A 27192-nucleotide genomic window follows, 5' to 3' on the forward strand; every position below is an offset into this window, starting at 1 on the left:
ATGGTATTTTTTTTTTTAATACATCTTAGACACATTTACTATTGTGAATAGTAAATATAATGAAGTAATTTAGCATAAACATTTCTGGTATAATGCTGTAATGGCAAAATTTGATTATTTTTATTTTTTATATGCACATATTTACATTATGTGTATTTTACAAGACTAGTTAAATGAATGATATTTTAGTGAAATCAATTATTTACATTATTTAAATTTTTGCATTAATTAATAAAAATATATCTGAGTAAGTGATAAAGCTAATTTATACTTGGATATTTATGAAGGTACGCAACATATACGTACAATGCACAAATATATAAATATATATTACTTCACATTGAAAATATAAAATATGTTTATTTATAAATATAAAAGGTTTGTGCGTGTATCTATTACAGACTAGGGAAAATGCACCAAATATAATGCATAATGGTCCACAATATCATCGTCTATCAAAACATTATCAGACAATGTCATTGAAGCAACAATTTTACAAGTCAAATTAAAAGGAGAGAATGTGCTGATATAATAAATATGTGGGTATACCAATGAGACCAATAGATACGAGTATACCATTCACTTTTCAATTAAACTGGCTTTAATAATATCACAATTTAGATACATAAATCACAAGGTTTATGTTTGCAAGTGCGTGGATGGAATTTGAAGAATCCATGTTTTTCTCATACACCGAGTGCTCCCGTGCAGAGAGAATGGAATCACCAAAAACATTGTACATATATCCAAGAGCATTGCAATCAACTTATTCATAATTTTCTTGCTTACACAGAAAAATTACACTACCATTTCACTGCGATAAAAGGCAACATAAATTAACTCTGATTTTGCACAACTTGGTGCAAACAGATATCATTGAAGGTTTTATTTACCTCTTTTATTTTGTTGGCTTTAAATTCGCAGAAAAAATTCATGAAGTAAATGAGTACACATTTAAAAAAAAAAATTGTAATTCAAAGTTTGAAATGGTGGTGTCGCGCGCAATCTTAGTAAATTTTGGTTTATTGATATGAAGGTGAAACGGGAATATAATTTTTCTGTGTAAAAAGCAGCAAAAGGTACAAATGAGATTTTATTCTGTCAACTCTGGTATAGGGTTTGTTACGTCAAACACCATTTTGCATACAGACATCTTGATGTGATCCAGGGCTTCTTGAGAGTACATAAAGTAGAGCTTCCAGGAGGCTTGCGGGGAGGGTACAGACAAGTCCAACGGGTGGTGCTTTGATATCTGGACTTTGAGAAGGTCGGCTCCGTGGGTCAAACAATATTTGGCGCTATCTTTGCTGTGCACCATCTGCAAAATAATTACCTATTTCTGAACCAGTTCAAGAGCAATTTCAGTTTTTTTTAGTTTATTCTAGAATTGCGCGAATGCTATTATTTAGGATAGCGAACAAATTTAGAGTCGAAATCAGTTAGAGATTTTTTCCTAAGAATCCTTAAACCACTATCATCGCCGTAATAGGTACTCATTTATGCGAATAAATTATTAAAAATTTAGTCCTCATCTGTAACAGAAACTGAGGTGGCAACAAGACCGGTATTATTTTTCAAACGTGTCCTAATTACATTAAAACCTTTCCGAGAGTGCAATAATTGATGTCCAACTTTCTCTGGGGAATGGTTTCATTTTACATGATTTTTTTTCACAAAATTTATGTATTATAATTACAGACATTTTGTAAAAATAATAAATTAAGAAATAAAACTGACCATCTCTAGGTTTTATTTTATCTCGAAATTACATACAAATATCCACAGATGTCATTGCTATACAAGTTACATCATACTAACTGACAGACGGACTTGGACGTTCATTAACGTCGATACTCCTTTGAAGAAAATTCGCATCGACGTTCATTTACGTCCATACTCCCGGAAAGGTTAACACTAAAAAACTAAAAATTTCTAATTGACTTACATTTGCAGTTCTTGTACCGTATATAGCGAGTTAAACAATATTTTAGTTTTGTTTTTTACTTTTAAGTAACAAAAGCCACCCTTTCTCAGATACATACTTTTGGAATTCAAGGACAAAGAGTTAAAATTGAGTAATTAAATAAAGTAAGAGGATGCTTTTATTATGATGTTTCTTCTTCTATGATTCTTATCGTTATTAAATGGAGCACAAAGTGACAAATAGCTATAATCAAATACCCGACTAATCAGAGTTAGCAAACTTGTCTTCTCTACGGCGCAACGTGCACCTTTGTTGACTGGGCAATGCGACTCCTAAATTCTTGGCACCCGGTTGAACAATTTCATAACTATAAGCCAAGTTGTTACTATAACTAAGAGCGGTTTTATGGAAGTCTTCTACTCACCATAGACAGCACCAGTTGCTTTCGGCAACGGTTGCATTCGTCCACCTCCGGCAGCACTCCTCGCCGCTTCTTTTCCGTGGAAGGCGACCGGGGCAAACCCAACGTACCCTGTTGAATAAGTGAGATTGGTCATTTATCAGGCCGCAGTTCCGTCACAATGTAACACCCGCAATACACACATATGGCAAGAGTACTCTATGACTCAACACTGATCATTCTCATGATGTGTTCTTATTGGCTAATAAATTAATATGAAAAATCACAAGACTATCGGAAACATTCTTATTGAAATCTGTAGAGAACTAAGGCAGATCTTAAGGTTTATTTAACCTTAGATATTTGAATAAAACGAAAAACGGACACCGCTATGCGTCATTAAATTTTACGTCATCGGGTGTGTTATGGGGCATATCCCTTTATGTATCTGCATTATAGAGCTGTAAAAGTAGTAATGTGGATTCATTTCTGTGACGTCATTTACTAACAACTTACAAAAACAACGTTTTTACGAAGGCGAATTTTTAAATGAAAATGGTGAATGAAAATATTGATTATATTGGCTGTTATAAGCACAAAACGAGTATGTTAAATTAGATATTCCTCCCGAGTGATAATACCCTAATGTGGCAAAGTCTGTAGTAGGGGCTAATTTTCCACTACCGTTTAGTTCAGTATGCAACCCACACGGACATGTCCGAATTACCCATCCCATTTCCTGATGGCAAATTGAATGAAAATGTCTAATTGGTACTTTCCTATATTATTGGAGAAGACAATCAAGAAATGTCGATATAGTGTCTAATACCTGGAGTCCCATGTTCCTTAGCAGTCGGCGCTGGCCCGCCTCCTTCGACATGATGATGGCGAGGAGGGTAACCGCTTTCCTCTTGATAACGAAGCTCATATCTGCGTCCGCAATGATTGCCAAAATCAGCTGTTCGAGGCTGAACACCGATGGCTCTGAGCTTTGGTATATGGCCTAATGACAAACAAAACTCCAATGTTATATACACAATTCAGGTAGGGAAATTGTAAAAATCAAATTGAAAAATGACATTTCTTGTATCATCCGCAAATTTGGAAACAAAAGCATAAGAGGCTAGAAACAAAGTTCTTATTTGCCTAACCACCAAACAGTACTAATTAATTGGAAATCAAAGCGACATTTGTATTTTTCATGACGAAATATGAATGCCATTCAATTTGGAATAGAAATATTTGTAACAGTGTAATACCGTAAATAAAATGATGCATATTTTGCTTCGCTACTCTAGTTACGGAGTTACTGGATAGTAGAAAGGAAACGGAAGGTCATTCATTCACTCACATCAAAACTGCTCATGGCGTTTGAGAGCCAGGTAACGGGGGCAAAGTAGACGCTCTCGGAGACGCTGTAGCCGGTGCACAGGCTGGAGGTGAAGGTGTTGGGCATCACGATGACGAACTGGCCGGCCTCCTGCACGGTGCGGTGCACGATGACGCCGTGCGCCTTCAGCTCGCTGGGCGGCACCATGGCCGTGTCCGATAGCAGCCAGATGGGCTTCTTCTGATGGCAGATCTCCGGCATGATGGCTTCCATGGCCCGGCGCATCTGCTTGCCCTGGGCTGACGACACGCTGTACCTGCGAGCAAAAACCACTCTACTCAGCAAACATGTACATTCTAACTTCTTCGTGTTTACTATAAACCGGAGTTCTTGCTGACTAAAATGTGAATTACAATTACTTGAAGAAACCAAGACTCTAATGAGTATATCCGGCAAGAGTCTATGAGATGGAATAAGTAACTCAAGGATAAGAAAAATATACAAGATGTCGTTAGGTGGGGAAGGCAACGAAGACGACAATGGTATGCGCATGTAATGTTTAATACAGAAAAAAAATCCCTACAATGCAGGTGAATTGTCACCAAATAAGAGTTTAAAATGGCAAAATTTGGCAGAAACCAAATATAAAATAAAATACACCCTAGTAAGTTAAGCGTAAGAATGCAGTCTAGTTACCATATTTTAGGTGCACCACTGTGAAGGTACTCCACCCAGGGCAGGCCGTGTGGGTCCTGGTACCAGCAGCAGGAGGAGAACGCCATGCCCAGGTGCAGCGTGGGTTCCGTGACACCCACTACAGATCCCAGCACTCTCAGTAAGGACTCGCTTTTGGTGCTCAGCACCTGCCAACAGCATAACGCAACCGTCACGATGGCTTCTTCACAAAACCAAGAGGCATTCATTCCGTCATACCACCAAAACATGTGTCAAGAACATTGAGAACAAATACAAGAAATATGCATGGAAAAATATAATTGAATGACATCAGGTTTAATACATTCATCAGAAGATGTCGAATAATTCATTATATATTTGCATTTACCTTACTTAACTGACACAACGCCAAAGAATGGTTTGTTTACCCACTTTTATGAAGTGGAAATTATCACAACTTTTTTTCCTGATGTACAAATATTATCTTTCTGTGCAGAAAGTGGGAAAATGTAATCATGAGATTTCGATCATACTCTTTTACAAAAGAAATACAACATTGCAATGCTCCTTAAACTTTTTTATTGTCAATTTCTGTTAATGGACACAATAAAATTTTAATAAATTATTATAATTATTACCTTAAGATTCCAAGGATGACGGGATATCGGGTTTTTCACCCCCCTGTTGGGGAATCCATAACCATTGCTGCAATCGATGGAGCCTGCACTCACACAAATGTGGGAGTCTCTCTTGTTGACTTTCTCCCAAAATTCGGTTTCCACCTGTTGAAGAAAGCTTTCACTTAAAAAAAAACTTTGGCTTAAATAATTTAAAAAAATGGAACATTTGGTTAAATTATTCTATTCTTTTCTCTGATCCAGTTCGAAACTTTCTCGCTATGTACTTTGCCGTATACTAAGATGCTTTACAATCTAGATTAAATCTACTGAGCCTACCGTGGGATGCTTTCAAATCAATCATCTCCATTTGCTTCGTTAAGAAACATCCTTTCTCTAACAGAAATGGATTAGATATAAAAATACTGGCATTGCGGTTTATTTAGACTAAAATACTTAAAGAGTTACATGGCTTTATTTGAAAGTTCATTTAGATATGAAATTTTTTATGCCTTATATTATTCTAATAATTCTATTCTGCCTGTCGCGAGTCGGTAGGACGAAGGTGTGTGCTGACCTGTACGATAGTGGGTGTGGCGTTCCTGAACAGCATGTAGTGCATGTTGTTGGCGAGGCGGTGGAAGGCGCTGAGCGTGGTGGACTTGCCGCGCACGACGCACTCCTCTATGTCCTCGCACACATCGCTGAGGGAGGGCGAGGGCGAGGCGCGCAGCTGCACCCCGCTCGCGGGCACCCCCGCGCGCACCTTCATGCGCTCGTAGCGCCGCGCCCACTCTGCGTCCACCTCACCCAAAACAGTTTCCTTTTCAGCTGTCAACCAAAAATAAATTTCTATATCAGAATATATTCATCTAACCACTGGCAAAGTTAATGCAAGATGAAAAATCTGCCCGTAGATGTCTCTTTCCAAAATCTATTTACAACTGAAGACACCAACTTCGTTTTGCTTCTTGAAGTCTCGGTATATAATGTTAAAATTTTCTGGTTATAATGAGGATAAAGCATTTCTGTGGATAAATAATGTAAAAATTTATAACTTTTTTACCAAAACTGCCTTTCAAAATTCTCTAAGAAGAAAAAAAGATCTATCCGTTATAAAGTTTAAACTCATTTTAATATTAATAATGATAAAAAGTACTTCAAACCTCATGTAAAATAGGGGTTTTACTGTATTTCAAAAATTAAATCTGAGCACATTGACATTGTTAGTTTTTTGCATTATCGTTTAGTATTTGTTCATTTGGTAGGAAAATTTCATTCCGTTCGGACTTTTCGTAAGTATCATTGTTTTGCAAACTAAAGGTGAGTCTACACGAGGAGTTGAGATAATTTTTTTTTGTGATTTTCATTGAAGTTGTTTTCATTGTGTTATTGTAAGATGCAAGCCCTACTTGGTCCCGCATCATGACATATACCATGAACAAATTTAGAATATTATTAATTCCTTGGATATTTTAATAACTAAAATATATTGTGCGTCGATTTGTTTCTGTGGGTTTTTTTGTAATTTAGCAGTGAATGTGTCAATTATGATAAGGTACTTACTGTCTGAAAGAGCGCAGAAAGGGAGCAGGTATTTCCAATAAGCCTCCTGAAGCTTGATGTTGATGCCTGGCGTTTTGGGCGAAAAGCCTAGCACCTCCACTACTTTGGCCCAAATTTTCTTTTCCAGCGCACTTTGTATTCCACCGAGGTTTTCTACCGTTACATATAACTTCAAGAGATCTACTTCCATCCCATTGATCTGAAAAAAGAACATTTAAAGTGTGAAAAGTATCTGGGAAATGCAAAAAACCAAAAGTATCAATAATAAATTATAAATTTCAGTAATTGATTCGGCAGTCACTGTGGTAAAATCTATCTATTTTTAATTTAAGTTTTGCCTAGTAAATACCACTATTTTTTAAAATCTACTGTGACATGTGTTTGGATGCATTCCGCATCATTTTCGGTGATTAAATGTGATATATGATCAACTATTATAGTGATATTTGTACAACTTTGACATTTGCAAGGCGGCTCGGTACCTTGGGGGCTGCTTTGGCGCTGACGCCCTCGCGCTCCATATGTCTCCGGAAGGCGCAGAGGTAGCGGGTGGCGGGCCCCCAGCGCCGGAACAGCCTGTTGACGTACTGGCTCTGCGGTGTGAAGCGCATAGTCTCCGACACCAGGCACTCGGGCTGGAATTCGGCAGGAGGCGCCACCAGAAACATCCCAAAGCGCTTCACTTCCTCCGTCACCCCTTCCACAAATGTGATGGGATCCTGGAAACAATTTACACAGTGAAAAAAAGCAGATAGAAATTTCCAACCTTTTCATAAAAAAAAACTAACCAACACAATAAGACTGGTTGATAATTTTTTAATTTTGATTGAAGATGTTTTTGATGATTAGTATTTTTGTGAAATTTGCACTGTTCATAAATCAAATTGATATCCCATCAAAGGCGAGTGTTCATTGATACTAAATGAAATTATATTAATGTTACTAATAATCGCTTAACGCTTACTAAGAGTCAAAAAACCCGCATGCACTTCTTACCCCGCACAGGAGGGGCCATAAATGGTGTGCCGTGGCTGCTTCGGTCTCAATAAGCATCTCGTGTTAATGGCAATACGTACTCTGAATTCTGGTTCTGACGGTCTATAGACAATGCTGCTGGACAGCGGCACGTCGCTGGTAGCGCTGGAGTTGGAGCCAGCGGTTCCGGGAGAGGGGGAGGTGGAGGTGTCGGCGGCGGCGGTGGCAGCGGCTGGGGCGGCCGGGGGGGCGGACGCGGCGGCCACCAGAACAGCAGCGCCGGTAGTCGACAACGTGTTGGTTGCCACTGTCTTGCGGGGTGTAGCCCGACGGGAGACGTGATCAAAAATGTCTTGCGTCAACGTCCTCGACTGGGGGTAAGTAATAGTCCTGTTGAAGTGCAAGGAGCTGTGATCCTTGCTGCCCATATCCTGGACGGGAGCGTTGGAGACCAGTTTTGCCCTCATGATAATTTTTTCATTGGGGCTGTTAACTTTTACTCCGACCCCCTCGATGACGTGATCTCCTTGGAGTGGAATATAGAAAAGATGTCCCGTTTTGTCTTCGCAGGACTCTCGTGGGACCCTGACTTCGGTTTCATTATCGGAAGCGAATTCGTACACTTCCGAAGTGCTGGTATGCTTCCTGGCTTCTGCCGGAAGTGGTGGTACGCACTGCTCCACCGCATCTCTCAATTCTTGGGTGCCGATTTCCGAGGCGCAACCGGCTTCGATGGACTCCCTCAACCAACGCTCAATTTCACTATGTCTTTTTACAAACTTAGTTTTTTTACACTCCTCCCCACGCGAGGGGGAGAAGTGTACCTGAGCTTGAGTTTGGAAGACGTTTCGAGTGAGTGGAGTGAGGTTGGCGGGAGCCGGAACAGCGACTTTCTTCACTGGGGTCTTATTTGCAACCTTGGCAGCCAATGGCTCTTCGTCGGAATCAATGGAGCGCAGGGCCTTGGAGCTAGACCTGGTTCTGGTTGAGGGAACTGCGCCTGCGCCCTCAGCCTCCGATACCTTCCTTTTTTGAGGAGTGGTGGAATCTTTCGTTTCGGAGTGCTGGCGTTTTGGGGTGCTGGCTTTTGACCTTGTCCTAAATGCGGGATTATCATTCACGATTTTAGTTTTCGCAGCCCTCGCTTTTTGAACTACCTTACGCGTGGGCCGTAACATCATGCCGGAGGATGAAGGCGTTGGCTGAACAACATCGGGATTTGTTCCAGAACTTTGTGTCTTTGGTACTGTTGTCGCTGGAACTGTTGTCGTCGAAGCTTTAGTTCCTGAAGCTACTGTTGCAGAAACCCTCGTCGCTGTAACTCTTGTCGCTGAAGACATGGTTGTTGTAAATTTTTTCGCCGGAACGATTAATGGTGGAACTGGCTTTGGTTTTGCGCGTAATCTTCTTTTCTTTCTTTTAATAACTCCCTTGGCCCTCACAGCATCCACCACTGGCTTTCTCTGAAATAACAGCCAAATATAACTCATATTGACATGGGCTAATTATAGCGACAATAAATGAAATGAAACAGGATAGTTCAAATAGTGTTACCAAAATTTGCAAAGCTAAGGCGCTGCGAGTGGCCGGGCCCATGTGGCTTCTGGGCAGGGGCGTGGGGCCCGTGTAAGGTCTCACGGCGGGGGCGGGAGTCATGCTGGCCTGCTTGCGAACCCCAAACGGGATGAAGTCTGAAACCCAAACATTACGCACTAACAAAACAGCTCGCCCGCCACCTGACCCACCACCCACCACATAGGTGGGCAATGTTCAAGTATTGTATTACTACATGTCACCCAATATCCTTGTTCATAACATGGCTGGTTTTGCGCATTGTGATGTACATGCTAGCTCAGAATCATAATTAATGACAAAAAAAAAACAAAATTCTTTTGGGATTTTCAGATTTTTTTTTTAGAAAAGATAGAAAGTTTAATAAAAAAGGGGGTTGGACAGATCCTCTCTTAATCTAGTAAATTACGTGAATCGTGCTTTAAATCTTGACAAATGTCATAATCTAGTAAATTACGTGAATTGTGCTTTAAATCTGTACAAATGTCATAATCTAGTAAATTACGTGAATTGTGCTTTAAATCTGTACAAATGTCATAATCTAGTAAATTACGTGAATCGTGCTTTGAATCTTGACAAATGTCATAATCTAGTAAATTACGTGAATTGTGCTTTAAATCTGTACAAATGTCATAATCTAGTAAATTACGTGAATTGTGCTTAAAATCTTTACGAATGTACTACTACATTTGTAAATTCCTTGCGGTTAGAGAGTGAATTTTATAAGCGCAAATAAAAGATTTTTTTTTAAATCCATTTTTTACCAACTTTGGATAATGAAGAAAAAGTGAGTAGGGCACGGGTAGGTGCCGTGGTATAGTCGGGTGAGACTTTTGAACTCAAAGAACAAATTGCAACTCACCTCGCACCGGTGGAATAGCTGATGGTTCGCCGCATGGCATGTATGACACTGGAAACCAATTAAAAAATCAAGGCTCGTACCGTTAAACCGATGTTTGAATTAACAAATGCGAAAAATTTAACAGACTGTGGTCGGGCGGTTTGTTCATCAACCTCGACCCTAATTATACTCTGGCAGTCTGCCGCCCGACCCTCACTATACAATTCCCATCTGTATAATGTTTGGGCGTCTCTCGCGCTCTATACGCGTCGAAATTTTGTTAATTTTTTAAAAATAAATTTCATGACTAATTTGATGATAGAATAAGGAAGCGGGATCAGGTATTTCTTATATCACATTCATACAAACTAAACCCTGATTTACTTCATGTAGTACCCTGATAAAAATGTTGCCAACTGAATCTCTTGCTTCTTAAAAACATTAATTTTATGATGAAAACATTAAGTAATGTTCACATCACAAATTTGTAATTGTTATTTTCCACAAATTACATCAAACTCTTTATTTTTCTGCACTTTAGTAATTTATACGATAGTATTTGAGTAGGAATATTTCTATTCCATTCTAGATCCTAAAATCTGGAGTGCAGACTGATCACCTTCCCTTTGTGTAGTTGGTCCCCCTATCACCATCTGGGTGAGGTTGTATTGCCAAATAATGTACCGCTACGTACACCGTTGCTTTTATATATAAAATAAACAAAATAATCTTCGTAATAATTGAATTATACCAAATAGTGAAAATTTAGTGAACATACTCTTTGAGGATTTGGCGACGGGTGACGAGTAGAGCCTAGATGATGTTGAGCCCAACACTGAGGTGGAGTCGACCAAAGGCGAGTCGGGCATGGGAGTCGAGTCGGCCATGAGAGTCGAGTCGACCGTAGGATACGAGTCCGCAACAGTCGAGTCATTTTTAGGAATCGAGTAGGGTCTGGACGCCGAACCTGTGGTTTTACCTATGCACAAAGAAATTTATCAGTATTATTTTTTTGACATCTCATCAAAGATGAAGATGAATATGGAAGTCTGGTCATTTACGGGGCTGACGACCGTCGTAGGCTGGTTTTAGTGATCACTTACATGTGTGTAACGTGTAGTGTATTCCAGCAAAAGAGGCATATTTTTAACTTAATATTTACCCGCTACAGGGCAGAAAATATTGATTTGGAATTTTGAAGAAAAATGTTTAATTATTTTTTTAAATTTACTAAATATTTTTCAAATGGAGAAAAAAACATTTAGGTTTTACCTAAAAATATCTGTTGCACAGTAAAAAGTTCAATAAGTGGCTTGATATTTATTTTTAATACATTCTATTATATTTTTAAACTTTAAAAACGTTCTCCTGAAAAATCAAGTTTTCTGATTTATGACGTTCTTGAAAGGAGTGAGCGATATATCTACTTTTATCATTTTAGCAAACAGCATGTACTACAGATTTGAAGCCGTCAATTGCTTCCGGCTGCGGGTGTCTTTCTTGTACTTTCACAAAAGTTTGATTTATGATCTACCTTTATGTGCGACGAATGTCAAAAAATCGGCAGCTGAGGATGCTTGTTCTTGGGCCATAAAATCTTGACTCTGCATCATAAATTCTTGGGTCTGGGTAGGTGGTGTGGCCGGCAGCGAGGAGCTCTTCGACCCACTCAGGTGGGAGGGGGGCGTGGGCGCCCCATGGGCGTACTTCCTCTGAGCTTGCACACCAGATCTGCAAGCAATATTCATTTGAACACCAGCAGTCAGTCTGTGCCGTATCCTCGCGGGTAACTTGACACAGACTACCCCGGAGCAGATGGGTTTCCCGCTGGATGGGAGCTCCGAGGTGACCATGATATAATGACGCTGCTATCTGCTAGTGTATTACATAAACTGGAAATCACTGGAGTAAAAACATCCTCGCAGATACGGGAACTCCTGTTACAGTTACGGGACGCTAAATCAATGCTATATAATATTAATGAAAATAAGTGAATGCCATATAAAGTTTAGAATTATTTTTCTTCAAAATGAATCGCATTGAATTAAGTTATTACCCTTATTTATAAATCAATATCTTGCCACGCCCCGTACAAAGCATTTGTAAATGTAATTTTCTACAGCAATCAGTTTTAACCCTTGGCACTGAAGTGCCGCCATAGAGGCGGCATGCATGGTTTGCCATACTACTAGAGTTACCGCTGCTATGGCGACAAGAAAATAAAGTCTTCAATATTTTGAATATGTTGGTTTTTTACTTTTCAGTAAGTAAACCAGAATCATACAAGTACAATTAAACAGTAATAAGTCTGGCAATATGATTAAGTTGGAGATATGCAAAAAACATTCCAGTGCAAAGGGTCAAAAAGGAAAATCCATTGAAAAACATCTTTTTAAAATGTTTATTTATGACAACACTAGTCATAAATACACATTTTTGAAAAGACAACTTTTACTATTGATTACAATACAAAACTCCATTACATTTAATAAATTAATTACGCGTGTTGGTGCCTTCCAATGTAAAGCGACCAAATTTTAAAAAGGTGGGTGAAATGTTGTATATTCGCAATTCTAACATAAACATCAAAACTAGTACTAATACTATACTATCCTAGTCCAGATGAACTGATGATCCAGGCCATGAGAGATGCCTCGCTCACTGAGGCATGGACGCAAGTATGAGAAACTGCATACAAGTCACAACTGGAGTTGGTCTGCAGCAGTTTACCAATGAATCAATAAAATTTAACCATTACAGAGCTGAGACATCAACTATAGTATACTTTGACAATAGTGCGGCCGTCGGTATACCGACAATGATGCCAGTGTATTTTGGCGGTTGGGCTGGGAGATTGTGCCGCAGCATGCACATTTCTAAACCAATTTGTCAATAATATCGACAAATAAAAAAAATTTTGTTTAATTTTTAGTGAAAAATAGACATCCATTTTTTTGCAAAAATATTTTTAACATTTTTTTAACAAACAAGTTTTAACATTTTTAGCATTTTTATTTTTAAAAAATCTCAGCACTTAAACGGTTAAAGAAACAAAAATAATATTGAGATTGCCAGTGGGTTTCCTGCTGAATCTTGTGAAGAAAAAAAGATTAATGAAAATTGGAAAATGTGCAAACGCATAAAACATGAAAATAGCTACACACGCACAGATATCACCATCCCCCTTGTAATACACAAATTATATAATTTTTTTTTTTACAATTCACTTCTAACAATTCAATGGTACATAGGTATTTATTTATATATATATATATATATATTTACAATATACGAGGCGCGTTTTTTAAGTAAGCACAGTTTTAAAATTCCGCAGAGGCAGCATTGCGGTAGGTATCCTGTGCATGCACACTGTGTACCTACATCTGTGACAAGCCACGGATGCCATTGCGGCATCAGTCGATCGTGTTTACGTTTGCTATTGCGTATTTAACACATCTTATGCGGGAGGTGAGTTTAACAGTCCTCAGCCCACCGATGGCTATTTGCAAGAGACTATAATCACAATTACCAAACAATTCACCGCTGGATATATAGAGATGTCCTAATCACGCTCCCAGTGGAGGAATGAGATGGTACTTGTGGAGCTCTCGGTGGGGGTATGAGATGGAAGTCTCGCGACGTCGTCGGAAGACTGGTGTCGACTGTGTGATGATGCTGGCACAAACCCCTATTATATTGTTTCTGAAGGCATTGTTCAATTGTTTCGGTAACCTGAATTCAAAGTCTGAATTTCAACACGTTTGCTGAAAAGCCTACTCAACAACTTCAGGTCCACTGCTCTTGAAACAATGTAATCCTTTTGTTCCTGGTCATCGTTCCACATGTATAATGCATTTTAAATAGTTGCCTTTTGCATGTTCTGAGAAATGTTTTCGTAGGTATCGGCAATTGCTATTATTCGATCCTCAAGTTATTATTGAGATTTATTATATTTAATAATATTAATGATAGGATTGATAAAAACTCAATTGTGTAATAACAATTGTCACTTGAGTGGGGCACGGTAAATAAAAAAATAAATAAAATCTGAATGTTTGACAGATTATTTTCCAGCTAACGTCTACATTACGATAAGAAACATTTATCATGGCCCAGAACGCCATATGGTAAAAATATTCCGTAACTTGGAGTTTGGGTGTGCAAACTATCATGAAAATCCATCAAGGATTTGAAGCCTCTACCCTTCAGAATACTGTCATTATATGGGATTTGGAAGAGTGGAAAAACAGATGGTCACAATACTTTAACTTGGAGAACATGGGATCCACGTAATTTGTGACGAAGAAAAGTCAACCCTTCTGTGTTTTGTGCCTGATTACCAGCATCATACGGAATCCAGCTTTGTTGTACCGGTGACCATGTGGCATCAAACTAGACAAATTGTCTACAGGTGTCATTCTGCGCTTCAATTGTGATTGCGGCTAAGCCTCACGCCAGCAAACTATGATACAATCTGCATCACAGCATCACACGGGAGCTGCAGCCCAAAGTTCTCCCTAGCGTGTCCTGCATGGCCACTGCCACGCTTAGTTTTAGGATTAAGGGGGTGTCCTGAATCGGAATGTTGTAAAACACCACTTTTTAGTTTTTATTTTTTAAGAAAAAAAAGTTATTGAATTTTGAGATATGTTTTTATATACAGTTGAACTCGGCTATTATGAGCACAATTATAGCGAGATCTCGGATATAACGAGGAAACATTCAATGACATTTTGGTTTCTGATTTTTTCAATACATTTATTCACGGTTATAACAAGTAACTTCTCGGCTATAGCGAGCAAAAAAAATATCATCCTTTTATTTAAATGTTGTAAATATTTCAATGTTTTAAAACATTTTAGACCTTAAGCAATAAAATCCGCCCGGGCAATTAGACCATTGCCGCCGGGATCGGATTACGTTTATGACTCTTAGTACTAAATTGTTGTTGTCACCGACAGTAAAAAAAAGGTTTCACGCATGTGGGTTTTAATTGCATGTTGCAAATTGCAAGCTTTGTCATGTCTGTAAGGACCTACTTTATTACAATAAATAACTTATTTTATAGTTTTGATTGTCATGCTTGTTTCGGGGATTTTTGCGATAGTTTCAGGTCAGTAAAAACAAACCCTCAAATTATCAACATATCTACTTATAATAAAAAGTGTCTCTCGATTCGTGAAAAGGCGGAAATTATTTGTGAAATAGAACATGGGGCGAAAAATGTTGAGGTGTATAAAAAGTTTTTATCATTCTCAGTTTTAATTTTCATCTGCATTTAAAAAGAACATCACGGATTAAAAAAAAAAAAAGGAACTTTGATCGTATGAGTTTTGATAAAACTGGTACAATGGTTTTGTACTGAAAGAATCACCGGATTTTCCAATTTTTATAGGAAAACTGGATTGACAGCAATATCTGACATGTCGCTCACTCCTTTCAACGTCATATATAAAAAATCGTCAATTTTCAGAATGCACAGAAAATGTACCATATCCCAGCAAAAGCGGTATATTTTTTACTCAATATTTACCCACTACAGGGCAGAAAGTGTTGTTTTTTCATTTTGAAGAAAATGTATTGTTAATTTTTTTTTTTAAATATACTAAATATTTTTCAAATGGAGAAAGAACATTCAGATTTTTCCTAAAAAGATCTGTTGCACAGTAAAAAGCTCAATAAGTGGCTTGATATTTATTTTTAATTAATTGTATTGTATTTTTAATCTTAAAAACGATCTCCTTAAAAATCAAGTTTTTTGATATATGACATTGTTGAAAGGAGTGAGCAATGTGTGTGATGGGTGAATTGTATAAATTTTGTTTCAATTGCGGCATATTGTGTTATGTGATCATTCCATATAACATACTTTATGTGTGATAGGTATGTTTAAAAAAAATACCTATTCTCAAATATAACGAGTAACGGTTATAACGAGCAAATTTAGTCGGTCCCTTCATCCTCATTATAACGGAGTTCGACTGTATATTCAAAGAATAAAAAATATACATAAAAGATGTCTAAGAAACTAAAAAATGGCAGAAAAAAAAGAAATATATTTTTTGAAGGTTTAAAAAAAAATTTATTAAAATTTTTAAATAAACTTTAAAGTGCTATAATAATTATTTAAATAAACTTTTAGACATTTTTTTTAGATGACATACAAGATAATTTAATATTGAAGTAAATAAAAAACTTAAGTTCAATTAAACATGTCATTTAGTTTTTTAGCTTTCACGCCCGCTAATTTAGAAAAACTGTGAAAATAAAAACGGGAAGAAATACGTTTCAAACTTTTTAACAACAAGGCGAGCGGTTATATATCTGGTTCGACGGTCATCTGCTTTCAGCTTTATATTCTTGGAAAGATTTAGAATTGTCCCGTCACTTTGTAAACATATAATTAGATAGTTTCTCTATCGATTTAAGCAATAATAACTGGAAACTAAAAGTTTTACTTCAGTCAGCGGTAAGATATGTCGGAAGTTATTTTTTTGATGTGAAGACAATCAAATGCCGTAGTCTTGGTCCCTGTCCCGGGAAGTGTCAACGCCATGAATAGGATGCAACAATACTCTAAATTTTGCCAGCTTACCTTTTTGCTGTGGTCGTAGTTTCTTGGGAATTTTCTTTCCCCATACTGTAAGAAAAAATTAAAAATTAATAAAAGATGCATTTGCAATAGCAACAAAAAAACAGAAAAATTATTTCATATCGTAGTCATACAGGAGAAAGTGACCAAGTGCATTTTTTAAAAAAAAGTGATCATTGACTATTTGATATCTTATTAGCTTGATATTGAACTAAAAAAATCCCAAAGGATTTTAAACTTGGAGGTATGATATGTTGGCTTGTTAAATATGACTAACTGCATTGATTTTTATTTTTTTGACAAGCAAACGTGACTTAAATGGCCCTCCCGAACGTTTGACGTTTTGTTAGTTGGTCACTTTCTCCTGTACGACTACGATATGTAAAACTGAAATGTTCTAATGATTTAAAATTACAAAAAAAAAAACATCAAAGTTATTTTGAGTTGATCTTAAAAGCATATCAATAGCCAAGTCAATTTATACGCTATTAAATTCACCATTCTGAAGTTATATATATATATATATATATATATATATATATATATATATATATATATATATATATATATATATAATAAATAAATAATAAAACCCTTATCCGCACCCCAATGGTGCATAGGGCACTGCGTCATATAAACGCAGTGTCATCTTGATGGTTTACACATGAAGGAAAGGTGATCAGCCCTCCGCTTCAGGTACCAGTCCAGTGTAATATTGAATAAATATGACAGTGAAAAAATCACTTATATTTATTTTACCCCCCTTGGGAATCGAACTCAGGACCTCCAGAACGGTAGCCGAGCGTGCTGACCATTACACTACGGAGGCGGACATATATATATATATATATATATATATATATATATATATATATATATATATATATATATATATATATATATATATATGTAATAGCATATAAATTGACTTGGCTATTAATATACTTTTAAGATCAACTGAAAATAACTTAGTAATGTCAAAAAATAAACTCACCACCGTACGACTAAGTTTGCGAAACTATTTCACATTTAGCAGTCCACTGTAGGGACACAAGCTCTCTCCACAAGATTGGAGATGCAAGTGATCAGTGTCTGGCTCATTTGCAAAAAAGATAATGTTTTATCAAAGTGTGGGCGGACTATAAAAATCTATATAGAGTAAACAGGGGTATCATTGACACTACTGTCAAAGAGTATTCCATTTTGATACCGTCTATATTAGGAATGATAAGTTTATAGGACGGTCAGAAACAGTGATAATTTTTATTTTATCATTCCGATATCTATTGTCAAATTATCAATTTAAAAATTAATAAAAATAATTTTACTTTGACAGATCAATGTACTCCTATCATATTTACTTCTTTATTATTTATTGTACATTAGTGAATGCATCCTGATAGAAGGCAAAATTGCCCAGATTTCATTTTGTGTACATTAGTGCTATTTAGGCGTACATAATATTAATATCAAATTATTTGATAGGCCATGCCTTCGTAACTGTTATACACATAGTAATTAAAAGTACCCTGGCCGCAAATCTGTCTTTTTTCCAGGATAAAACCATTAAGTATTAAGTATACAAACTTTCAGGAGTAGCATGATTTAAAAAAAACACTAGTATCTCAGAAGTTTTTTCTCTCTCTGAAAATTGGAGGGAAAAGAAAGAAGATAACAAATGGATTTATTCAATTTATTGCGGCCTTGATCTATTTTTGGAAGACGGAATTGGCAAATAGTATTCATAAATAAGACGATTCAAAGGAAAGTGTTTTCCCTTAATAGCAATAAATAGAGGGAAAAGAAAAAATGGCCGACTCCAGTTTTTTGTTGTAGCGTCAAAAACGTCGTAAAAAGTTCCAAAAACATGAGGGGAGAAGAATAACAGGAAAATAACACGATATTTTATCTTTAAATTAAAATATATTGATTGAGTAAAGAGTCCTTTCTTCATGATTTGTTAGACCGAAAATTATTTGATTTAGCTGAAAAAAATCATTTCAGTATTTTCGGTGCCATTTTGGATAACACTAAGAAATAAAAGCTTTATCATCGACTCATCTAATATTACATATTGACAACAAAAAAGTGAAAAGAATAGTAGAATCAAACACTCAACATAATAATAGCGCCGAAGCCACAACAACAAACGATATGTCACAAACTATCGTTCAGCGTATATCACAATAAACTTCCGTAGCAACTCAAACAAACGAGGCAAGCATTATGGTGTGACAATAATGCCCCATTTAGTAGGACTCTTTGCCAATTTGCCGGCAACCGGCATAACCGAGTTTCATCGGCGTTGAAAAAATGACGCCATATTGAAACAAACATAGTTGTTTCAGTCACGAAATACTAGGTCAGTTCCGGACGAAACGTATTGTCAAGCATACTTATTTGGTACAGGCATTAAGACAGATGAATAAACTCACCCTGCTAAATAAAAACCAGCTTTATATCTTAATCTTCACACCGTTCGAACTCTAAACAGGGCATCCGCGGCACGTCCGAAAACTTGCACCGGCTAAACTCACGGCGAAAAACCAAAGACAACAGAAACGAAAAAAAATTGCGATGCTTGTAGTCATGGGGGATCGAATTAAAAACCCTAACTATATACTTCATTCGATCATTTGAATCTAATCACGCCAATCAGTGCACAAATTTGGTTGCGCACTGCGTGTGTTTAGCTCGTAATGTATTTGACTATTCGACTTCAAAAACTCAACCTGTAAAGAATATAAACCGAGAAAATGTACCGAATACCATCAAAATCGGCTAAGTAACAGTTACTCATTAGTCGCTCTGTAGTTGTAGCGTCCAAACAATCTGATATTTCTAGGTACCTACTTACGTACATTAATTTTGTCATACTTTGAAGTGTTATTTATTTCACGATTCGGACATATTCGTATGTCGTTATTGATTTGTGAGGATGCTTTCTTCAGGGCGTTGTTTCTAACAGTATTGAATATTTAATTACATTATTGAATATTTCGTGACCAAGATACTATGTTTATAGTTTTTCCTTTGTAGTTTACAGAACTAATAAACATAACCTGTCGTTGGGTTTTCTTTTTACATATATATATTTTTAAACTTATTTTTTTCATATTTTTTTTTGTATTTTATTTATAATTATTTTTATTTAAAAAACTTATTTTTTAAGTGAAAGCGATTCGATCATTTATAATTGGACGAGATTGAGAGTGAAATTTCAAGAACGCGTCACGTTTATTATGTACATTTTGTTACATGAGAGAGAAGAAAGCAGTGACCCCCAGCACGGTACCTAAACACGCTATTAATTACACCGCGGAGGCGGACATTTTACTTTAAATACTATTTATATTTTCTTGAATGTTTTTCGCAGATACTTTGTGGCACATTTTATAAACTTTATATTTATATTCTTATACTATTTATATTCTTCTTTATCTATGTTGAGATGTCAAAATGAAGAAAAAACTCCTCAGTCGAGAAACTCAGATTTGCGAATAAGGAATTGGACACACTCAAAATGTTCCAAATAATAAATAAAAAATGAAAATACGATTAAATTGAATAAAATCAGAAGAAGAATGGTTACAGGATTGAAGATTGAGAGAACAGTATGGGCGCGAATTTGAATATTTTTAGAGGTCTAAAGGTGGTCTGTCAGCAGTCTTTCAAACCGTTGTTATTCAAATAAGTATTGTATCTCCAAATTTTTTTGTTGTTGACAAGGTAGCTGTAAGATTTCTTTTATTTGGATCTATTAAACCTATGATATTAATAGTTTAAGAAAATAGTGACGCACTTAAACTATAGATCTGACAGTTCATAGGGCAAGCATTGAAAGATGGCTTCCGTCCCATGGTACTAGTGGATCACGCTAAACTGTCGTAGTTGCTTTCATTTTTCAAAACCGGACTGCCGGTCGATAAATTTTTTGTAGTGCACAAACGCCTATAGATGTCATTTTTGTGATTTCAAAAGTACAGATAAGATTGCGATGTTTTTCCTTTCCGAATATACATTTCATTTGTTTGGCAATTTGAATTTCAAATTGGACTGACCTCTGACATCAAATGAGCATTAGAAAGATAATATTCATCAGTGTTCAAACAAAATTTACAATGGATTTTCAATGACTTTGTTACTCTATATTACGAATTGATATTTTTAGGAGAGATGAGAATTAGAGTGGCGCAACTCATTTATATTATAACTTATATTGGAAGCACTTACTTTGTGATTTTCCATTTTATAATGAAAATGTAACATTTTTTTATTTATTGACTTGGCGTTTAATTTGTAGAACTCCATTTTAATTTATGTATTAATTTTAAATCAAACACAGATTTTTTGAGTCTACTAAGTTGTATTTTATTAACAAAAAACACATAAAAAATTATATTGTGACAATTGTTTCGCCTTGTTAGGGCATTATCAAACGAATGCATTAGGGCATTCGTTTGATAATGCCCTAACAAGGCGAAACAATTGTCACAATATAATTTTTTATGTGTTTTTTGTTAATAAAATACAACTTAGTAGACTCAAAAAATCTGTGTTTGATTTAAAATTAATACATAAATGAAAATGTAACACTTTGTTTTAAAATCACTATAAATATTTTATTCTAACTTAATTATAACGTTTACCGGTTTCGAAGCAAACCGCTTCTTTATCAAGACTGATTTATACTAAAACACCATCTACAAAATTATTCAAAATATTTTGATGATTAGGCAAAGGAGCTTGGGTAGATCTCCAGTGGCTTTATTTTTTTTTGTTGATTTGCAGTCACAGTCAAAAGGGATCAGGGATGATGAGTGATTGGTAACATATTTAATAACGGACTTATAGAAAAATCATTTACTTGTGTATTTATAATTGTAAATTAGTATTAATTGCCTTTTTGATTTCTAATATGTCTAAGTGCCTAATCTAATTGAAGTCCTCTGTTGTATCATTTATATTAGCTTACATTTATATTAGATTACATTTAGTTTGACTTATCATCAGAAAACGATTGGTTAAAAAAAAACATATTCGGCAAATCGATCAGAAATTTAAGAAACTCACGTGTTTTTACATTTTGACATATCAACATACACGAAGAAGAATATGGAATTATAGGTATTTACAGGCTTTTCTACCATGGTTGTCAAACGCAACACTCAAATTGTCGGGACTCGTAGATATATGATTAATCTCATAACACACAATACATATGAGTTCACAATAGCCATGTATGTCGGATTGAGAAAGCTTTTATTTAGCAGAGAGCCTTTTATTTGTATGCAAGATCCGAAACCCGGATTGTTTTTACATACTGGGAAACTAGTAAATATCATTGAAAATCGATAAATACCCAAGACTACCATATTCTTGTTCATCTACATATGTTGAGATGTAAACATGTAAAAATAACTCTTAAGTGGAGAAAACCCAGATTTGTGAACAAGTATTTTTACACACTCAAAATGTATTTTGTTTTATTTTATCATGTATTTTGTTTTAGTTTTATTTTCTAAACTCTATTTTGAGCCTTGTACACATATTCAAACCGTAAGACCGCTGGCGTAAATACGAGTATGTGTGTGTATTTTCGTCAAATTACGATAAACTAATAAAAAATATATTAAATAATGTTTTGCTGTGAATATGCATTGTTATAATAAATTAATTGTCACATTCATCAGAATACGAAATAAAGATAACGGTTTAAAATATTATTTTTTGTGTTTTATTTGAAATATTGAAGCAAAAAAGACCTAATATTTATACCATATCGCTCACTCCTTTCAACAACGTCATAGATAAAAAAAACTAGATTTTCAGGAGATCGTTTTTAAAGTTTAAAAATACAATAGAATGTATTAAAAATAAATATCAAGTCACTTATTGAACTTTTTACTGTGCAACAGATATTTTCAGGTAAAACCTAAATGTTTTTTCTCCATTTGAAAATATTTAGTATATTAAAAAAATAAATAAACAATAAGCGCCCTTGAGGTATTATTTTACGAAAATGGCGCTATGTAAGTTATCCAAATTTATTATTATTAATACCCTTTCTTCAAAATGCATAAACAACACTTTCTGCCCTGTAGCGGGTAAATATTAAGTTAAAAATATGCCGCTTTTGCATTGATATAGTACATTTTCTGGGCATTCCGAAAACATGAACAACTGAAAATTGACGATTTTTGATATATGACGTTGTAGAAAGGGGTGAGCGATATGGTATATAAATATTAGTTTTTTTTTGCACAAATTGGAAAATATGTTTATCTCACATTGAATCAAATAAGAATTAGACCCCTGTTTCTCTCATCTTATCTCTCACACAGGCCTTCATTGTTATAGGGGTTATAGCAATATCTTCCAACCAACAGGACGGCAGACCACTGCGGCGCCCGGAGGGCGGCAGACGTTCCCGCCATCGACGTCGGCGTCGGTGGGCAAGTATTTTTATTTTTGGTTTTATAATATCGGTGATGAAAGAAAATAGGCAACTTCTATGTAAATATCGCTACAAAATACACAGAGGACCACATTTGATTGAATTCGGATATCATTATGGTCGGCTAATATATTTGTTTTAAATATTATATGTTAAATTCAATTTGAGTTTTACTTAGCATACCTTAACTTGAATAAAAATGGATATTATTTTTTGACATCTCATCAAAGATGAAGAAGAATATGGAAGTCTGGGCATTTACGGGGCTGACGACCGTCATAGGCTGGTTTAAGTGATCACTTTACACACGTGTAACATTCACCAATTCTACCCATTATTGACAACCACACTACTCAAATTCTTGGAAGTTCTCTATATATGAACCAATTTTGAAACCTTGTTCTTGAATCACTAGAACTTCACTAGAGACATCTATTGGTGAGATGTAAAGAAGCTTTTTATTAAGCAGAAACTCTTATATTAGTATGTGAGGTCCGAATCCTGGATTATAATCACACACATGAGAAACGCCAGAAAATACCATTTTCATTTTTATTATTAAGCTTATAATTTGACCAGATAATTTATTTACAACAATAAATTATCGTCAGCCCCGTAAATGCCCAGACTTCCATATTCTTCTTCATCTTTGATGAGATGTCAAAAAATAATATGAAAATAACTCCTGTACTTAATTGGAGATAATCCAGATTTTGTGAACAAGTATTTGGACACACTCAAAATGTTGTAAAAAAAGGATATATTTTATCACAAAGTGACTGCCGATTCGATTATGGATCGACTTATTTTTAGAGTGAATTTTTTTTTAGACTCCTAACCTGACCACTTTCAAGTGGTCAGGTTAAGTAACAATCAGGTCGTAACAATCGGCGGGTATGTATGAGGAGATGAACGTGGAAAAGGCGAAGAATGTTTGCAAAGACAGAGTGGTGTGGCATTCTATTCTCTCTGCCTACCCCTGCGGGAAAGCGGCGTGATGGTTAGTTAGTTAGTTTTTTTCTTCTTATTTTTAGAGTCAACTAAATTGTTTTATATTGTTCAAACCACTTGAAAATAGGATTCGTGACAATCGTTTCACCTTGTTATGGCATTTTAAAACTATTTTTTGGTTCACATTAGTTTGAAAATGCCATAACAAGGCGAAATAATGTCACAAATCAGATTTTTATGCGTTTTTTACAATAAAATACAATTTAAAAAAAAAGTTTGATTCTAACATTTATGATATAAATTAAAATAGAGTTCTACAAATTAAACGCCAAAACTATTAGTAATATATTTGTGGCGTTGAATTTATAAAATAGATACATTATTTCGGTATTTTTTTTTGATGTTCAGATTTAAAAAAATATTTTAGGTAATTTTTATGCAGCGTTATCATGATCGTTAACACATGAAGGAAAGGTGATCAGCCCTCCGCTTCAGGTTAATATTTAATAAATATTGGTGTGAAAAATCACTTATATTTATTTGACCCCCCTTGGGAATCGAACCCGGGACCACCAGTACGGTAGCCGAGCGGGCTGACCATTTGGACTTTGGTGGCGGACAAAATAGACACAGTAGAGTAAAATCACTTTAGGAGATTTAAGATTTTGAATCAACGTACATTAATATTTTTATAATTTATATTTAAAGCATTAAATTTGTGATTCCATTTTATAATTAAAATATAACTTTGTTTTAAAATCACGATTTTAAAACAAAGTTACATTTTGGTTATAATTTACATTTTGATTGACAATGAGTTTGGTTATAATTTACATTTTTATGTCCGCCTCCGTAGTGTAATCGTCAGCACGCTCGGCTACCGTTCTGGAGGTCCCGGGTTCGATTCCCAAGGGGGGTAAAAATAAATATAAGTCATTTTTTCACTGTAATATTTATTCAATATTACCATGGACTGGTACCTGAAGCGGAGGGCTGATCACCTTTCCTTCATAAGTAAAACGATCATGATAACACTGCGTTTATAAGACACAGTGCCCTATGCACCATTGGGGTGCGGATAAGGGTTTTATTATATTATTATTATTGACAATATTTTGAGTGTGTACAAATACTTGTTCAGCATATGACAGGTCATAAGCTCTGTTTAAAGGTCAAATGCCCAGTTCCATTTTCATCTTCATCTATGTTGAGATGTCAAAAAAGACTGTTTTATTATTTATATTGTAAAAAAATGAAAACATCATACACTAGACTCAAATAACTTAGTAGTTTTTTCCACATTAATTTTATTTGACCGACATATTCAGACTGGTGAACCCCGGTCGCTGGTCAAATAAGATTAAAGTGGAAAAAAGTACATGGTTGTTATTTTATCCTATAAAATGCAGTTCCACCAAGAAATGTCAGTACAAAACTTGAATCTAAAAAAAAAATACTAAAATATTAATTCAGTACTTACAAATAATTATGAAAACATTTAAAATATATAAAATAATTACCATAAGCAAACGCACCATGCATCAGCACAGTATCACCACTTTGTGTTCAGCAAAATAGCGACACCTGTTTTATAAATAAAACTGTTAAAAAGATTAAAAAAAACAATAATTTTTCTAGGAGATAAATTCAGATAGCGATGTTCTTCGAGCTAATATCAGAACATTGTACACTCCATATTAAATAGACCAAAATTACTTAATAAATAAAACAAAACACTTCTGATTCTACTAGACAATGTGTTTATTTGTATTTCATAAAAAAATAACTAACCATCACGCCGCTTTCTTTGCAAAATTTCTTCGCCTCTTCCACATTCATGCAGCTCGTCATACATACCCGCCGATTATTTCCACTCCTGACCTGATCACTTTCAAGCATTTGACATACCTTATCGTGACGTTTTTCTCTGTCTTCCTCTGCTTCTTTTTCCAACTACATAAATTTGTTTTTTATTTCATCACAAACATAATCACAAATTACAAACAATGTGTCCTTAACGAGTTTTCTCGTGCCGAGGACACATTTTACGAGACTAATTTATAAAACTGTTAAAGAAGTGTGTGTTGCGATGGTTTGGGCATGTGAATCAGGCAGGCGCTGTGGCCAAGTATGGTAGACGCTCGACTGCGAAGCTGGCGTCGCGGGTTCGATATCCGCCGATTGCGAAAAGAATTCAAGAAAGATTTATTTTCAATTGGTCTGGGTGTTTGTGATGTATTTTTCACATTTACCTTCCCTATCCTTACTGTCCTACCTGCAGACAAGCATCTAAAACAGACGCTTTGGACGTTATTCCTTTAAGAAGAAAAAAAATATCGAATGAGAGAAGAAAGAATGGTAAAACAAATTTGTGAGGCGAATATGGTTGGTAACATAAGCAGAGGAAGACCGAGGAAAATTTTACACGATTTCAAATACTTGTGTCCAGGTCAGGAGTCGGAATAATAATGAGAAGATGCTTGAATGTGGAACTGGCGAAGAAAGTTTGCAAAGGCAGACTGGTGTGGCGTTCTATTCTCTCTGCCTTCTCCTGAGGGGAAGCGGCGTGGTGGTTAGTTAATTATTTAATTTTTATTTTTAAAACCGTATGAAAAAAAAATATGACATGCAATCAAATACGACATGGCCGAATGATGCGGTCTATTTCATATCTTCTTATTCTAACCCTTAACCGCACCCAATGGTACATAGGGCATTGCATCTTGTTATCTTGATCGTTGCTTACATGAAGGCAATGTTATCACTCCCGCGTTTCAAGGACCAGTGCAGGGTAATATTAAATAAACATTATTGTAAAAGCACCAATATTTATTATCACCCCTCCTGGGAATCGAACCCGGGACCTTTGCACGGTAGCTACACACGCTAACCATTACACCACGGAGACGGACAAAGACTTATTTTAAGGACAGGACTTATTATTTTAGTACACCGTAGTGTATGTAAACATAAACATGTATGTGGAGGTCCTCATCAAAACGTTACATTTCCATTATAAATGATTTATAGTTATCAGGAATTCTAGCTTGTAAATTTGTTACGTTTTGGTTTAACACAGGATTGGTCACGTTTTGACGCAACTTTAATTAAGATTTCGTTAGAATACAGTAAACAAAACAGATTTGCATTTAAAAGATTTTTCATGCAATATTGAAAATGTAACTTTTTGGCGAGGACCTCCACGAACAAAAGGTCATTCGGGTTGACGGAAAAGGCTGTGAATTGTGTCATAATTTGTGAAATTGCCCGCGCTATGTGTTACCATTCGCGC

The 27192-nt window shown here is 35.7% G+C and overlaps 1 protein-coding gene across 4 annotated transcripts; it reads right to left on the reverse strand.

The window, feature by feature from the left end:
- On the reverse strand, positions 1 to 25490 carry Jarid2 (Jumonji, AT rich interactive domain 2). Of its 4 annotated transcripts, none has more exons than XM_088260929.1 (16): positions 25421 to 25490; positions 16496 to 16540; positions 11435 to 11631; positions 10679 to 10879; positions 9922 to 9969; positions 9042 to 9178; positions 7589 to 8950; positions 6995 to 7231; positions 6513 to 6711; positions 5524 to 5777; positions 4968 to 5111; positions 4351 to 4517; positions 3676 to 3970; positions 3154 to 3327; positions 2349 to 2456; positions 1 to 1318 (listed from the first exon to the last, which is right to left on the reverse strand). In XM_088260929.1, exons 2-16 carry the CDS (start codon positions 16537 to 16539, stop codon positions 1094 to 1096), a joined length of 3792 nt encoding a protein of 1263 aa, XP_088117055.1. In that variant the 5' UTR covers position 16540; positions 25421 to 25490; the 3' UTR covers positions 1 to 1093. The 4 variants fall into 4 exon arrangements, with proteins under 4 accessions (XP_088117055.1, XP_088117053.1, XP_088117054.1 ...); XM_088260927.1 differs by lacking the exon at positions 25421 to 25490 and adding an exon at positions 18928 to 19041; XM_088260928.1 differs by lacking the exon at positions 25421 to 25490 and adding an exon at positions 17487 to 17578.
- Positions 25491 to 27192: the final 1702 nt, after the last annotated feature.

The sequence above is a fragment of the Brachycentrus maculatus genome, unplaced genomic scaffold (assembly GCF_059751285.1).
Source record: "Brachycentrus maculatus isolate JH-2025_06_01 unplaced genomic scaffold, ASM5975128v1 h1tg000144l, whole genome shotgun sequence".
NCBI lineage: Eukaryota > Metazoa > Arthropoda > Insecta > Trichoptera > Brachycentridae > Brachycentrus > Brachycentrus maculatus.